Source organism: Oryza brachyantha, chromosome 6 (genome assembly GCF_000231095.2).
Source record: "Oryza brachyantha chromosome 6, ObraRS2, whole genome shotgun sequence".
In the NCBI taxonomy this organism is placed as follows: Eukaryota; Viridiplantae; Streptophyta; class Magnoliopsida; order Poales; family Poaceae; genus Oryza; species Oryza brachyantha.
In genome coordinates, this window is record NC_023168.2 from 7021900 (window position 1) to 7038207 (window position 16308).

General features: G+C 41.3%; 2 protein-coding genes across 2 annotated transcripts; one reads left to right on the forward strand and one right to left on the reverse strand.

Annotated features, from left to right (window-relative positions):
- Positions 1-3197: 3197 nt before the first annotated feature.
- Positions 3198-4739, reverse strand: LOC121054685. Its single transcript, XM_040524918.1, has 2 exons — positions 4252-4739; positions 3198-3270 (listed from the first exon to the last, which is right to left on the reverse strand). The coding sequence occupies exons 1-2, from the start codon at positions 4737-4739 to the stop codon at positions 3198-3200; spliced, it is 561 nt and encodes a 186-aa protein (XP_040380852.1).
- Positions 4740-7588: 2849 nt separating this feature from the next.
- Positions 7589-9184, forward strand: LOC121054686. The gene has a single exon (XM_040524919.1). It carries the CDS (start codon positions 7589-7591, stop codon positions 9182-9184), a length of 1596 nt encoding a protein of 531 aa, XP_040380853.1.
- Positions 9185-16308: the final 7124 nt, after the last annotated feature.

The following is a 16308-nucleotide window of genomic DNA, read 5'->3' on the forward strand; positions in this document are numbered from 1 at the left end:
TGGCGCCTAAAAGACGGTATTTTAAGCTCTATATATAGCGGTCAGTGTTAACAATTTTGGAAGTGCAAAAGATCCAACACAGAATTTCAGAATATTTCAGTCCGGAACATATTTTATTTTTTTTCAAAAATTTTGACCAAATTTAAATAAATTCAGATAAATTCATAGATATTAAAAAATTCAAAAAAAATGAAATTTTCAGACGAAATGTGTTTAATGCTGGGTGTGTGTAGGGAAGGGGGTGACCAAAATTCCGAACCCTGATAGCCGTTGATGTAGAATTTTAGTTATGCATACCACATGAAAGGTTATGATCAGGCATGAGAGGGGTCCAATGGAATTCAGATCACCTAGCAGAAAGCTTATTGCACAGGGGATAACTAAGAAGGCTAATTCTAATGAATTGTGGTACGTCGTGTATGATTGGTTTACTCCTTCCTTGGGAACACCAGAACTCCCCTCACTGTTAGGAACTATACGTCTAGAGTGCAATGGAGACTAAAGTTCATGGAGCGGGCACTACCAAAATAAGGTTATCGAAAGACTTTGTCACGACCGTCTCATGTGTTGAGACAAGCTCATGTGTTGGGCAGCCGACTACACGAAATTTTGGACATCAAGTTTGAAGATCAACGGTTCAGATCTTGAGCTACATTACTCTTAACTACAGTATTTTGCTATAATCCATCTCGCTGATTTGGACCATCTTATTTACATCCGATGATAATAAATACTACTTCCTCCATCCTAAATTAATTATCATATAAGGTCTTGATATAAAGACCAAAAATCTATTTAATCAACATTGAAAAGCTAAAGAGTCACAAATCCCAAGCTACATGTATACATGCAAAATCAAAATTTGCAAATCACATCAAAGCTGATTGAATATATACATAAGCATTCAACGTGTGTGTGAACCGAAGGGTCGTTCGCACTGCAATTAATGCATGATACTCTTTAATCAATTTGAGATTTCTCCTTTTCTCTTATATGATGATCAATTTGGGATGGAAAAAGTATTGCTTAAGTTGTTGTTGCTATAGCAACCGTAGTGATCTAGATCCGGTCCAATGGGCATTGTTTTTCTAGGTGATCATGTTGCTCATTTTATGCACGTTTTTAGTTCCAAATTCCAATGATACATAGATTAGTGTACTAGTACGTGGTACACTACTACTGACCAGTAATTAATTAACTACATCATAGAACTATCTGCCTGGAAAAGGGATCACCATAAATAATAGATCAAGAAGGCTAATATGTTCTAAAAAAAAGAAGGCTAAATTACAAAACAACACTGGTGAGATGGGCTACCTACGATCGAGGAAAAGAACAATATATGTGCTGCTCTTTTCTGATGGAATAAAGGGGACACCCACCCTAACATATATCTTTCTTTTTTGTTGGATGATCTCGATTGCTGAGGTCTAAAGGCATGGAGAAGCTCACCCTTTCCTGAATGACAGATGCAACGTCGATCGATGAACTGGCACGAGCTTCTTCTAGTGATGCTGAAAATGATTATGACTGGCACCCGGTTAATCCTGATCAAAATATGGGGCATCTAATTCATAGGTATACATGCACATGACACGATCCCATATGCATCATCCGTGAGCAGCATCAACGTTCTCTCTCCTCACATGCATATATATATATATACATGTAAGTTGTTAACAACCTTCAAACAATATGTATGATCCAATTTGACCGTTGTGTTTGCCATAATTAATTTGTTGTAACGAGATCTCACATGATTATATTATAATAAAATAAAAGTACATATATGTTTGTTTATGTTGGATAGAAATGTTCCATCAGATACTTTGATTGCTGTTTTATAGCCACGGAGAGGAGGAAGGTTCAGGTCTGAAATTGTACTCTTTTGCGATTTTTCGATATTTCATTTAATATGTTTTCAATTTTCACCTATGTTAAATTAATATATTGCATGCCGCCCGTGGTGTTTTGGGGTATTTTGAACAAAACTTATTGTTGTTTCAATATATAAAAGCTCGATGCTTTAATATACAGTGAAATTTTTACGAAGTGTGTTTCAATTTTGTTTCATCATCTCAATAGTTGTAACCGTTTTTAGTGGACAATGAGACATTTCTTTAAAAAAAAAAATCGGCCGCCCGATTTGTATGGGGTTCCTAATAATACGCCTGACGATTAGGCGCATCCCTCTCTCCTTAACACATATGCTTTCAAATGCCAACTACATTACAAATAAAAGAAAAATAAACCCATGATTTGGTGATGATCAATTCATGATATTCTATCCTAAAGCCCTAACACGGATGACTGATCCGTAGAGCGCACTTGAGGGTGATTGAAGGGTGTTCACCACACCACGACTATCTCGATCGGCAGGAATTGCAATATATACATCTTGAAAGAAGTCAAGATCTGCACAAATCTGACATCTTGTAACGAATATTTGGTCCATAAGCCACATTAAGTTAAAAATATTAACTAAAAAGTTGTAAACCTTATCAAGAACTACAGCTACAGTTTTCATATAAAACTTCTCATGATCTGACTTCACACGAAAGAGTTGCGATTTTTTCTTTTCCTGGAACAGTACTACTCCCATTTTCAAAGGTGGTTCTTTAAGACAACCATGCACTTTTGAAATTCGATTTTTACATGCATTTCCGTATGAGAATTGTATGTGAAAATCACTCTATTTTTATAGGCTGTATTTTTAAGAAACTATCTCAGATTCTTAGAAAAACACTTGAAAAATATGACTATTTACGCATGTTGTTTTCTTAAGGATAGAAATAGGTTTTCGCTGGCAACCTAACCATGAGACAAGCTCAGACTCTTTATCGGAAGTTAAATTTCTGGGTCTCCTGTGGAAAGAAAAACCTAGCACCTACACAAATCGTTATTTAGTACTCTCTCCAAACTTTTTTGTATGACGTTAGTTAGTTCATTTTTGAACTAACTAGCGTGATACATTAGCACATGGAGGGAGTAGTAATGTTAGTAATTTTTTACACTAGTACAATCAATTTTGTCCTTGTCCCTTCTATACACAGTGAGGGCTAGAAAAGTTACAATTTAAGATTTGAAATGTTACAGCATAAAGTTTACAATTCGGCAAATACATAGAATTTACCGTGCAAAATATATGTAAATTTTGAGTTCCAAGAAAATTAATTCGGTGTTCTACCGATCGATCGTCACCGCACAGGGAACCAGCCGTGCATGCAGGGCAACCTCCTCTTGAAGAAACTGCATACTTTATCCATCACCCTGAAATTAACCATCCAGCCAGCTAGCTAAATCAGAATCACATACGCGTATGTATGTGTCTATATACCAAAAAGTATCTCAAATACCACATTTTTCGGTGTAAAACTTAGTATATCGAGGTACAACCTACTCTAAGGTACCAGAATTTTACATTAAAATTTTTGGTATCTCAAGATACTTTTCAAAATACTTTTTAAGAACGATAAAAATATCATATATATATATATATATATATATATATATATATATATATATATATATATATATATATATATTCTAAAATGAGTCGCGACTCACGGGCTGCTCCGTGAGTCAGGGTCTAAAAATATACTAAATTACCTCTAAATTTTGATTTATATGGCTCAATAGATTTTTCATATCAAAATTTTATAGAACGCCAAATTTTTCTATTTTTGGAGATTTATAAAATTGATTATACAATATTAATAAAATAATCAATGTGTTACGTATCATTTTAAAAAATCTCAAATAAATACTTAAAAATCTTTAAAAAATAGAAAATTATTGCGTGCTACAAGATTTTGATATAAATAATCTATTGAGCCTTATAAATCGAAATTTAAAAGTATTTGATATGTTTTTACACCCCAACTCACGGAGCAGCCCATGAGTCACGACTTACCATAGCTAATATATATATATATATATATATATATACACACACACGCGCGTATGACTTAATCATCAGATTAATTAATATATAGTGGAGTACTATATTGATAGGTACTACCCCGTTTCATAATGATATTTAACATTTTTTTTAGTAACATTTGATCATTCGTCTTATTTAAAAATTTTGTATAAATATGAAAAATAATAAGTAGTACTTAAAATTCTTTTGATAATAAAGTAAGCCACAAGCAAAATGAATGATATTTTTATAATTTTTAAATAAGACAAATGGTCAAATATTACAGACAAAAAAAAGTCAAAATTAGCTGATAATTAATGAATACGCACTCTCCCATGGCGATGACGCAGAGGAAGGCGACGCCGGCGATGATGATGACGTAGGCGCAGGAGGACATGAAGCGGGTGGAGCCGGCGACGTAGGCGCCGACGAGGCTGGCGAGGTCGACGAAGGTGGTGACCATGAGCGCCACCACCTTGGTCTCCGTCCGGTAGAACCGCTCGCTCATCAGCAGCACCATGATCACCAGCGACGTCACGAACGCCGTCGAGTTGAAGTAGTAGAACGCCTGGTACCTCCGGTTGACGGCGTCGCGCAGCACCGGGTTGCCGGCCCTGTGCCCGGCGGCCGCGTCGTCCTCCTGCCAGAACCCGCCGGGAGGGTTCAGCCCGGCCTGGTAGGTCACCGACGCCGCCACCGTCGCCACCACCATCAGCCACCCGCGCATCTCCCTGAACCACTTGTTGCGCTCCTCGGCGGCGTCGGTGTCCTCGCCGTCGACGTGCACCCTCCGCGACTCCTGCCGCTCCGGTGACATCCCTAGCTCCTCCTGGCGGCGGCCGCCCTGCTGCTGCTACACTGTGCTCTACGTGCTTGCAATTAAGCGGCGTACGTGTATATATGGCGTCTTCAAGAATGTGCATTGTGGGGATCGCAAGCAAAGCATCCTCGATTACGAGATTTGCTTCAGTCCAATAAAAAATACCTCGAGGGCTGCGTTCGTTTGTGTGGGGTAAGTTAACTTACCCCGACACGGAAAACATAGCAATAGATTCGTACACGATTAATTAATTATTAATTATTTAAAAAATATAAAATAGATTAATATGATTTTTTAAAACAACTTTTATATAGAAAATTTTTGCAAAAGATACACCGTCTAGTAGTTTGGTAAGTGTGCGCGTGGAAAACGAGGAGGTAAGTTATCTTAGCTGAGGGTAACGAACGCGGCCGAGGTACCAAATTATTTTTCACCATTTGAATCTAACTGAGTAGGATGTATCAGAAATGATTTGATATCATGAGGTATCGGTACCTCGAGTTACTTTTTGTTGAACTGAAGCAAATCACTTCGATTATATACTCCCATTTTATACTTTAGTGAAGACGACGAAATGAGTGCATAAATGCAGTACAGCCGTGTATACCTGCAGCATGGACAAGCAAGGGATTTTTGGGAGGGGGTCCATATCTATGTATATATTCTCGCTACGCCAGAACATCACACCTGTGACGGGATACCACTGATGGGCCAACGGCCCGGTCAGTGCCATCCCTCACCTCTGACGGGTTGTAACCACATCTGTCGCAAGTGTGGCATCCTCCCTCGGCCTAGCAGCGGCCCGTCACTGGTGTTCGATACCACTAACGGGCCAACGTGAAAAGCCGTCACAGGTGATATCCCATCAACTGTGACGGGCCGCGTAGAATACGCTGTTTCTGGTATGCCGTCACCTGTGACGGCTTTTCCAGTTACAAACCGTCACAGTTAACCTCCCACCACCTTTGGGGGTATTTCTTTAAATCCGTCTAAGACGTGTGTTCGTGCTATAAATACCCCTAACTGTCAACTGTTTTCTGTCCCGACCAGTGCACTGTTCACAGTTGGGTTGGGAGGACAAAGGGGGCGAATTTTTGCAAAAATTAAAGGTAAAAATAAGATGTTTGACCTTTTTTTCTTTCAATGTTTGACCATTCATTTGTCTTATTCCAAAAATAATGGAAATATTTTATAATATTTTTTCAATCAAACATCATATAATATTTCTTTATGTTATTTATTGCAGATGGATCGGAAGTGGATGTACCATGTTCATCGTTCATCCATGGAGTATAGGGATGGGGTCACTGAATTTGTTAAATTTGCGGACAATGACAGGAAAAGCAGGATGAGACTGTATATATCGTGTCCATGTAATGAGTGTAGGAATAAAAAGATGATCCCTGATAGTTCAGAAGTGCATTCTCATTTGATAAGGAGAGGATTCATGTAGAATTATACATGTTGGAGCAAGCATGGAGAGCAAGAGGCACCTGATGTTGATGCTGATGAAGAAGTGTCGGATCAAAATACAGTGAACGTCACCGCAGCTCCAGAAAACATGTTTGCACCGTCTCCGTTAGGCGGAGATACCATTAATTTCGATATTGAATGTCTATCTCAAATGTTGCATGACATTGAAGACGCAAATGACAACGACAGAGACTTTGAGAAGTTTAGTAAGTTGGTGGAAGATTGTCAGACGCCCTTGTATGATGGATGTAAGTCGAAGCACACCAAGTTGTCCTGTGTGTTGGAACTCATGAAGCTTAAGGCAAGTAATGGATGGTCCGACAAGTCTTACAGAACTTCTTGAGCTGTTAAAAGACATGTTGCCAGAGGGGAACAAATTACCCCAGACGACATACGAAGCTAAGCAAGTGTTATGTCCATTGGGCCTAGAAGTTAGAAGAATTCATGCTTGTCCAAACGACTATATTTTGTATTACAAGCAATATGTTGACCTGGATGCTTGTCCTGTATGTGGGGCTTGTACATACAAACGAGCAAAAAGTGTAGGTGAAGAAAGTAAGTCAAAGAGGGGAGGACCGGCAAAGGTTGTATGGTATCTCCCAATTACGGAGCGCATGAAGAGAACATTTGCGAATAAGGAACAAGCAAAGCTCGTGCGTTGGCATGCCGAAGAACGGAAAGTCGATGGCAAGCTTAGACACCCAGCAGATTCAGTACAATGGCAGAGAATCGATAGGATTTACTAGGAATTCTCAGAGGATCCAAGAAACATGCATTTTGCCATGTGTACAGATGGAATTAATCCATTTGGTGATTTGAGCAGCCGTCATAGTACATGGCCAGTTCTTCTTGTAAACTACAACCTTCCTCCTTGGGTTTGCTTCAAAAAAAAGTATATTATGCTTGCCATGCTCATTCAAGAACCGAGACAACCGGGCAACGATATTGATGTGTTCATTGAACCAATAATCGATGACTTCGTGACACTTTGGAATGAGGGCACACGTACATGGGACGCATATGCACAGGAGTATTTCAACCTCTATGCAATGGTTTTTAATACCATCAACGATTATCCAGCACTTGGCAATCTTTCTGGCCAAACAGTCAAAGGGAAATGGGCATATTTAGACTGTATGAACGAAACAAGAAGCAAATGGTTGAAGCATTCACACAAGATGGTCTACATGGGTCACAGGAGATTTCTCCCACGGTATCACCCTTATAGGAATATGAAAAAAAAATTTTAATGGCCACAGAGATACAGCCAGACCCCTAGAACACCCAACAGGGACATATGTGCACAACTTAGTGATGGGAATAACCAACGAGTTTGAAAAAAGAGAAAAGCTGTAAAGGCAAAAGATAAGAGCATGTGGAAGAAAAAGTCAATATTTTGGAGACTACCATACTGGAAGGATCTTGAGGTTCGTCACTGCATAGATCTAATGCATGTTGAGAAGAATGTATATGAGAGTTTGATGGGGCTACTGCTTAACCCAGGTATTACAAAGGATGGTCTAAACGCCCGACGAGATCTGCAAGACATGGGTGTTCGTCCGGAGCTACATCCCGTTACCACAGAGTCCGGCAGGGTGTACCTTCCTTCAGCCTGCTACACTCTATCGAAAGATGAGAAGATGAATTTGTTGACATGTCTTAGTGGTATAAAGATTCCATCTAGTTACTCGTCAAGAATTAGTAGGTTCGTTTCACTGCAAGACCTTAAGCTGGTAGGAATGAAATCGCATGATTGTCACGTTCTTATAACACAATTGTTGCCCGTTGCAATAAGGAATATTTTGCTTTCTAAGGTGCGACACACGATAATGCGGTTGTGCTCCTTCTTCCATGCTATCAGCCAGAAGATCATTGATCCTGAGGGACTAGATGAACTACAGGCAGAAATTGTGAGAACACTATGTCATTTGGAGATGTACTTTCCTCCAACTTTCTTTGATATAATGGTACATCTTCCAATGCATCTTGTTAGACAAACAAAGTGTTGTGGACCTGCTTTCATGACACAAATGTATCCTTGCGAAAGGTATATGGGGATCTTAAAGGGTTTTGTATGGAACCGATCTCACCCCGAGGGAAGCATCATTGAGAGTTACACTAGCGAAGAGGTCATCGATTTTTGTGTGGACTACATGTCAGAAACCTCTTCAATTGGATTACCACGATCTCATCACGAGGGGAGGCTTGATGGTGTGGGTACTGTTGGACGGAAAATAGTAAGGATGGATCGAAAGGTGTATGATAAGGCTCATTTCACGGTACTCACACATATGACCGAGGTAGTGCCGTATGTTGATGAACACTTGGGATTTCTCCGACATGAAAACCCAGGTCGATCAGATAGTTGGATTAGAAAAAAACACATGTCTTCCTTCAACGAGTGGTTCAAGAATAGAATTGCGAACGAGCAGAACTTGTCCAGTGAAACATTAAATTGGTTGTCACAGGGTCCTGAATGGAGTGCCATAACTTGGCGAGGATATGACATAAACGGATACACCTTTCACATGATCAAGCAAGACAGTAAATGCACAGTGCAGAACAGTGGGTTGCGCATTGAGGCTAGTACCGACGACGGTGGTCACCATGATCAGTACTACGGCAGAGTAGAGCAAATATTGGAGCTAGACTACTTGAAGTTCAAAGTCCCGTTGTTTCGCTGTCGATGGGTCGATCTTCGCAATGTAAAAGTTAATACAAAAGGTTTCACCATTGTTAATTTGGCTAACAACGCTTACAAGGATGAACCTTTCGTTCTTGCCAAACAAGTTGTTCAAATCTTCTACATACTTGATCCGTGTAATAAGAAGCTACATGTTGTTCGTGAAGGCAAAAGAAGAATAGTTGGATTGAACAATATCATAGATCAAGATGACTATAACCAGCACGTGCATGGCATAGCTCAGGAAATACCTCTAGAAGAGGAGGAAGCGGAAGATGATGTTTAACATGCCCGCGTCGACCATGAGGAAGGATTATTTTTGTAATTTATGTCATGCACGCGTATGAATGTAATATGTTTGCAATGCTCATTAATATCATATATATTTGGCTAATTAATCTATTGTACTGATTAAATTAATCATCTATCAATCTACTGCATTAATATCATGCATCATCTATGATAATATTACTCATGTATAAGTAGAAATTTTACCAATGAAAATTATTTTTCATATAATTCCAAGTAGAAGGTCAAAATTTTAATATCACTTTTATTAAAAAAACTTAACCTAAGAAATTTATTTATTTTTGTATTTTACTTGCCAGTATAATTTTGATACACTTTACTTTTCCCATCTGAATGTGTAATTTTTTTCTAAAATTTATTTTAATTTACATATATTTTAATTTACATAATAAAATTAATTTGACCCGGTGCAACCTTGAAGAGGCCGAACCCTAAGTCAACTATGGTCAACCTTACCTCTGACGGGTGCCAGCTAGAGGCCGTCACAGGTACGCATACCTGTAACGGGTTGAAACCTCAGATCCGTCAAAGGTCCTGATATCTTTGACGGCTCCATGTATCCCACCCGTCACAGGTACGCTTATCTATGACGGGCCCTTAGTTGGAGTCTGTCACAGATAATGTTGACCCAAGTTAATCTAGGGTTCGGCCACTACAAGGTCCAGACCCGACCACACTCTCTCTCAAACTTCACCGCCGCCTCCCCGCGCTCCCCCTGCCTGTGCCGTCGCCGCCGCCATCGGACCTAGTCTTCGGTGCGCCTCCCCGACCTCGCCGTCAGCGCTGCCTCCTCGGCCTACGCCCTAGCCCCCGCCGGCCGACCTCCTCCTTGGCGTTGCCTCCGGCTCCTACTGCCGCGCCGACTCCCCAACCTCGCCCTCGGCGCCACCTCCTCAGCCTGCCAGCCTCCGCGTCATACTTTGGCCCCGCGTCCCCGACCTCCGCGTCAGCGCCGCTTCCCCCTCCCCCTCCCTCTCACTGACTCCTCCTCCTTCTCCCGGACCAGGTAGGGCGCCGCCTTCGCACCTCCCCCTCCCTCTCACTCCAATGAGTTTGATGCAGTGGAAGGTTAGATTAATTTGATGCAGTGGATGAATTTGCGATGAATTTAGTATGATTTTGATGCACTGGATTAATTTACGATGAAACTAGGTTTATTTTGATGCAGTGGAAGAATTTTGGATGAATTTAGAATTGGTTTGATGAATTTCGGATTATGATGCAGTGGATGAATTTAGAATTAGTTTTATGCAGTGGGTGATTGGCCAATGATGAATGCTCAAGAACAGATTATCTACACTTGTTATTTTTTTCGTGGTTAAAAGTTGGCTACTTTATGGTCAAGAACAGATTATATACACTTGTTCTTTTTTTGGTTAAAAGTTTACTATTTTATGATCAAGAACAGATTATCTACACTTGTTTTTTTTTTGAAAAGCTGGTTGTTTTGTGCTCATAAATAGATTATCTACACTTGTTTTTTTCTTTCATGGTTAAAAGTTGGCTGCTTTATGGTCAAGAACAGATTATGTACACTTGTTTTTTTTTTGAAAAGTTGGTTGTTTTGTGCTCATAAATAGATTATCTACACTTGCTTTTTTTCGTGTTTGCAAGTTGCATGTTTTCTCGCGCAAATGATGGTATTTGATGCATACTTTCTGAGCAAAACTGAGGCCATACCTTAGTATAATCATGTTCTAAAAAATATAAAATTACATGTTCCAAAAATGATAGAAGGTTTGTAAGCATTTTCACATAAATAGACCATGACAACGCACGTCGCATCCCCGTCGTCCGCGATGCCCCCGAGGCAATAGGCAGAACCCGACCAAGCTACAGAGGAGGTCACGGGAGTTGAACCCATGCCGACAACGTCAGTGCTCCAGGCACAAGAGGACTTAGCTGTGGAGCCAGTCCCGGTAGGTCAACCATCGACGATGATGGCAGGCGAACAAATCGAACCTCAAGGTAAATTATAGGACCAATTTGCAATACGTGACAATTTTGCAACACCAACCTCCTATTTGTGTTATAGGTGCGCCGCATGAACAACGGATCTCGATGTCGGGGGGGACTAGTGCAATTAGGTCGAGTAGGAATCCTCGGACACAAAACAAATGGCCCACGACAGTGCAGGTGATAAGAGAGGTAGATGTTAGTGGTAGGCCCACAGCGCCAAGAACGTCATAGGAAAATGGTCTAACTGCTGCGGGGTGGCGGCCCGTGAAAATTTCGGCATCCTACATAAGGATATAGGGAAGGTCTCGGAAGCCGAGAAGGAGCGAGCTTGGACGGCTATGGAGAAATGGTTCACATTTCCGGATGAAGCAAAAGACAGGCTTAAGCAAAAGGCAATCCGGAAGATGGGTAAAGCTTGGAAGAATTGGAAGTCCAAGCTCCTAAACGAGTACGTCATCCCGCCCAGCAATCGTCTGCCATTCGTCGAGTACCCTCAAATTACGAATGCAGTCTAGGAGCAGTTCTGCCAACTGAAGAACACCGATGAGTTCAGGGAGTCAAGTGAGGCACATCGCCGACTACAACAGCGGAATGAGCACTCGCATCATCTGCGCACGGCCGGGTACATCGGCAAGGAGCAGATATGGGCCCAAGAGGATGCGGCCGCTGCAGCTACGAATCTCCCCACCCCGTTCTCGGACATTCCAGAACCACGAGCTCGCAACTGGGCAAGGGCAAGGGGTAAGGTCAACCCAGACGGCTCCATCACATTTGACAACAAAAATGATGTCGTCGTCTATCGAGACCTGGTAAGATCGCACCTTAGCATAAGTAATTCCCGTTTGTACGAGGTGAAATATTGTAACAACCTTTCTCGCTTTTGTACAGTTGAATTTGGTTGCCGAACAAGCCTCACAGAGCGAGGTGGAGTCCGCGCCGAAGATGCGCGAGGATGACATTCTAACGAAGGCGCTCGGAACCAAAGAACATCCTGGTCGGACACGGGGAATCGGCGTCGACGTGCCCTGGAAGCATGGCCTGCCACAGTATAGCTCGCAATACAGGAAACGAAAAGTCTCAAAGGAAGAGAGAGACGCTCGTTTAAAGGCTGAGCTTAAGGTGGAGGTTATTCAAGAGCTGCAAGCAAGCATGGACGCCAAGGTGGAAGAAAGGCTTAAACATATCCTGGCCGACATGAACATACCCCGAGGCACACCACAAGCTGTTCATCCTACTCCTTGGGCACATCATGATGCAAGCCCTATCCCTGGTAGGAGCAGTTATGCATCCATGGAGGTGCCGGCCCCTGGTGTACCTGTCGCAGCACTAGCGGCAGTGGATAATATAGAGGTAATTGATGTTTTCCTATCCAAATGTACTCCAATACCTTTGCACGTTCAAATATTAATTTGAAACTTTACACATGCAGAACGTAGCGCAATGTGCCCTATTGGTGAGGGTCCACCCAAATTTTGCTTAGGAAGTCGCTGAGGGCATGGCTTTCAAACCCTCCGTGACAGAAAAGATCCATGACACAACCCTACTATCTAGGTATGCCAAGGTGTCCATCGATTCAGTAAAAGATAACTGGTCAGCCTATCCACTACCTGTGCCCCAAAACGATGAAATCATGACTTTGGGTGATGCGTACAAGACATTCATACAGTGGCCTAAGGAAGACATAGTTGTCAAGATGACTCCTCGTCCAAGTCGACCGACGGAGCTCACACCTCCCAAGTCTCCCAAGTCAAAGCTTTCTATCGAGGCTCCGCGTGGACCGGCAATGTCGTTACCGCATTCACCGGATGCACCTGATATGGATTTGGGCGATATTACTAAAAAGATGGCTCCGATCAAGACCACAAGAAAGGCCGATAGCTCCCCACCAGTTGTCAAGGGACCACACAAACATGACCGCGGGGGCTCTAAAGGCAAGGGGAAGGTCGAGGAGTCGGCGCCGGCATCCAAAAGGGGGAAGGCTGCAACTTCAGCGGGAGACACCAAATCGAGGAAAGTCGAGAAGGCGCCGGCCCAATTTGAATTGGGCAAGCCATTGGTGGATGACCATATATTAGTCATGATGGGCATTGATTGTAGAGAGCTACATAAACAATACATTGAGCTGAGCAATGCCAAGCGGAAAATGAGGGAGTCATCCATAGTTGGACATCACGACCACCAGCCGTTCCTGTCGTCGCCTGCATATGTAACTATAGGCTTTGATGACCTCTTCGACCTGTTCAGGATCCGGAAGTTGGACACCGGACTTCTAAAATGCTACTCCTTGTAAGTGCAATCCTTACTCATTTCTTAATGAACTGTCTCCTACGTAGATTAGTGTTAATACGTATATGATTTAAGGTTGTGTTGGCTTGAGAGTCGTCGCCTTGGTAACCTGGTTGGGTTCCTTGATCCATCGATGATCAACGAGGTAAATTTACGACACAGCTTCGACGACGTAGTTGAATATGTGAACCGGTGTTTATGGGCCCACCAAGACAAGGAGTACATCATGTGCGCACACAACCAACAGTAAGAACACAGTACCCTTCGTGTATATTAAGTCTGAAGTTAAGGTTCTTAGTACTAATGCTAGATATTCACCGTGCAGGCAACATTAGGTTCTGTTAGTTATCGTACCTAAATGAAATAGGGCCACCTATCTTAACTCCAATAAGGCCAAAGAGTATGATTTCACTGAAATCATTAAGGCCTTAAATTCGGCTTGGGGCCCATATGTGGCAAAGGGTGGTAGGCACAAGGATGGCAAGAACGAGTTATATCATGACACCAAGTTCGCATGCGCACAACAGATCGGAGACCAATGTGGTTTCCACGTGTGCCACAACATGTCGACACTCCTAAGAGCGGTGAAAGATTTCGATCCTGAGGTTGTTTCTAATGGCAAATAAGCTCATTTCAGTATCAATTTTATTTTTCTAAACATTTTAACCCCTGACTTATTGAACAGAAAGGTAAAGCTGGCACGAAGATTGTACCCATCAACCCCCCGCTATTAGAGGAGAAGTGTGCGGCTTCATTCTTGCTGAAATAATGAACAAGAAAGGATGTTGTCACGCCACTTAGACATTTTAATTGGTTTAATTCAATGTGATGTACAATTAACCATAAACTTGTGATGTGCATTTGAGCACAATACAAGTTGTCCTTGTTTTTATATTTCTATGGTATGAATGCAATGTAATTTACTCTCATATGTATAATATTATGGTTGTTTGCTAAATTTTCTTCAATTTTGATCAAATACTAATTACGTTGGACTATTCCATTTGTTTCTCGAATTTAAATACGACAGGTCATACATATAAAAGGTATGAATTTGTGGCTTTCATGCATTTTGCTGGACAAAATTATGGCATTTCAATTGTATATACAATGTATGAATTTGTGGCATTTCAATTGAATATGTTGGGAATTACTGGTATATGTGAAGTTGGGCAATATGTCAAGTTGGAGAGAATATGTAAAGTTGGACAATATTTGAGTATTTGTGACTTACCTGTGATTTTTACTACTATGTATATGTCTATTCTTCAGAGGGCATGGCTAGCGAATCCTGAGGCTAGCCAACTTTTAGCATTTATTTTTTCTAAATTTAACTTATCACTGACGGATTAGAACTAAAATCCATCATAGGTAGTAACTCCTCTGACGTGTTCTCGCTAACGAACCGTCAAAGTTGACTTGTCTATGACGGTCACTACCCTTTGGGCCCGTCACAAGTGTGTTACCTGTGACGAGTCCTAACTGGCCAAAGGGTACGGGCGATCAACATCTTTGACGGGCCGGAAGGTATGTACCCGTCAGAGGTGTGAATCACTTCTGATGGCTTTCCACCCGTCAGAGGTGACTCCACTCACAAGTGACCACTGATCACTGACCATGGCCAAAACCGTCACAGGTGAGGGTTTGGGCCCATCACAGGTGATCATATCCAGTATAGTGTCGGCTCCTTTTACTGTTTGAGATGCTATCAGTGTACGGATCAAAATAGTTAATTGGATTCTTAGTTAGTTACAGCAGGATGCTAGATTAATTAAGAGGAGAGCCAACAGACGAATATATACTTCTGTACATAATAGGTTTACCTGAAAGCTGGGAAAAGGCCGGACGCGTGTGGTATATATGCTCGTTTGTGGTGCAATAAAGGAACAAATCATGCCACATTAGCTTTACCACACCATCCTTGAGACGGTAATCGAAGATACATATGTGTCTTAATGTAACTTAGTTCCTTTATGTATTTGGTATCTCTAAGTATTAATTTTGTTTATAAAAAAATTGATATCTCAAGATATTATTTTAAGGTCCAAAAGAACATTGAGTAGCGTCGATATCGGCCAGAGGAGGTGGATGGACATTACTTGAGATTATAAAACTGTAAAGTAATTAGCAGGCTAAATAGTCCGACTACCCATAGAGTCAGATAGACCAACTAGTTCTAGATAATTTGGCCTTCATAGCGAAAAAATAGATACACACCTAATGAAGAGATAGTACCGCACAGTCTAATTAACTAAGGACCAATATTCTAGTTCTATACATAGGGTCTGTTTGGAGAGCTTTAGATTCTAAGAAGCAGATGCTTGGTATCCAGCTTCTGAGAATCTGGAAAAACTCATAAACCCAGCTTCTCCAGCTTCTGGATTCTTAGTTCATTTTTTAGAATCTGTAACTACAGATTCTCAGAAAGCTGTAGACCGTTTGAGGCAGCTTCTGGTAGAAGCTGAGAGAAGCTCTCCCAAATATGCCCAGTGATCAAATCCTATAGGAGATTCGCATTTAGCTAGGTTGCGAAAACACGAGCTTTGTGGTGACAAAGATAGATACAGTAGAGAGGAAAATCAACAAATAGTTCAAGATAATAAAGCAACAAATGTAAGGTAAAGATAGAAGACTGATTTGTTTTGCTGAAATTTGGAACTAACCATTACTAGTCTTTAATGAGTAATCTCCTTTCAAAATCGGGTGTTAACTTCTTCATCTCCAAGCAATCATCTCTCTCCTATCGTCTCTCTCTTCTACATCAGTTTGCATGCAGGCATAGAGAGTAATAAGAGCTATTTGTACGTGTCCTTATTTTCCTATTAACTGTTTGATATGTGGGCCACATGGTTTATT

What these genes read in the sequence shown, in the direction of transcription:
- LOC121054686 (XM_040524919.1), top strand. Translation starts at nt 7,589, where the DNA reads ATGTGGAAGAAAAAGTCAATATTTTGGAGACTACCATACTGGAAGGAT.
- LOC121054685 (XM_040524918.1), bottom strand. Translation starts at nt 4,739, where the DNA reads ATGTCACCGGAGCGGCAGGAGTCGCGGAGGGTGCACGTCGACGGCGAG. An exon ending in TGCGTCATCGCCATGGGAGA is followed by an intron (nt 3,271 to 4,251) that starts GTGCGTATTCAT and finishes GGTTAATTTCAG; the next exon opens with GGTGATGGATAAAGTATGCA.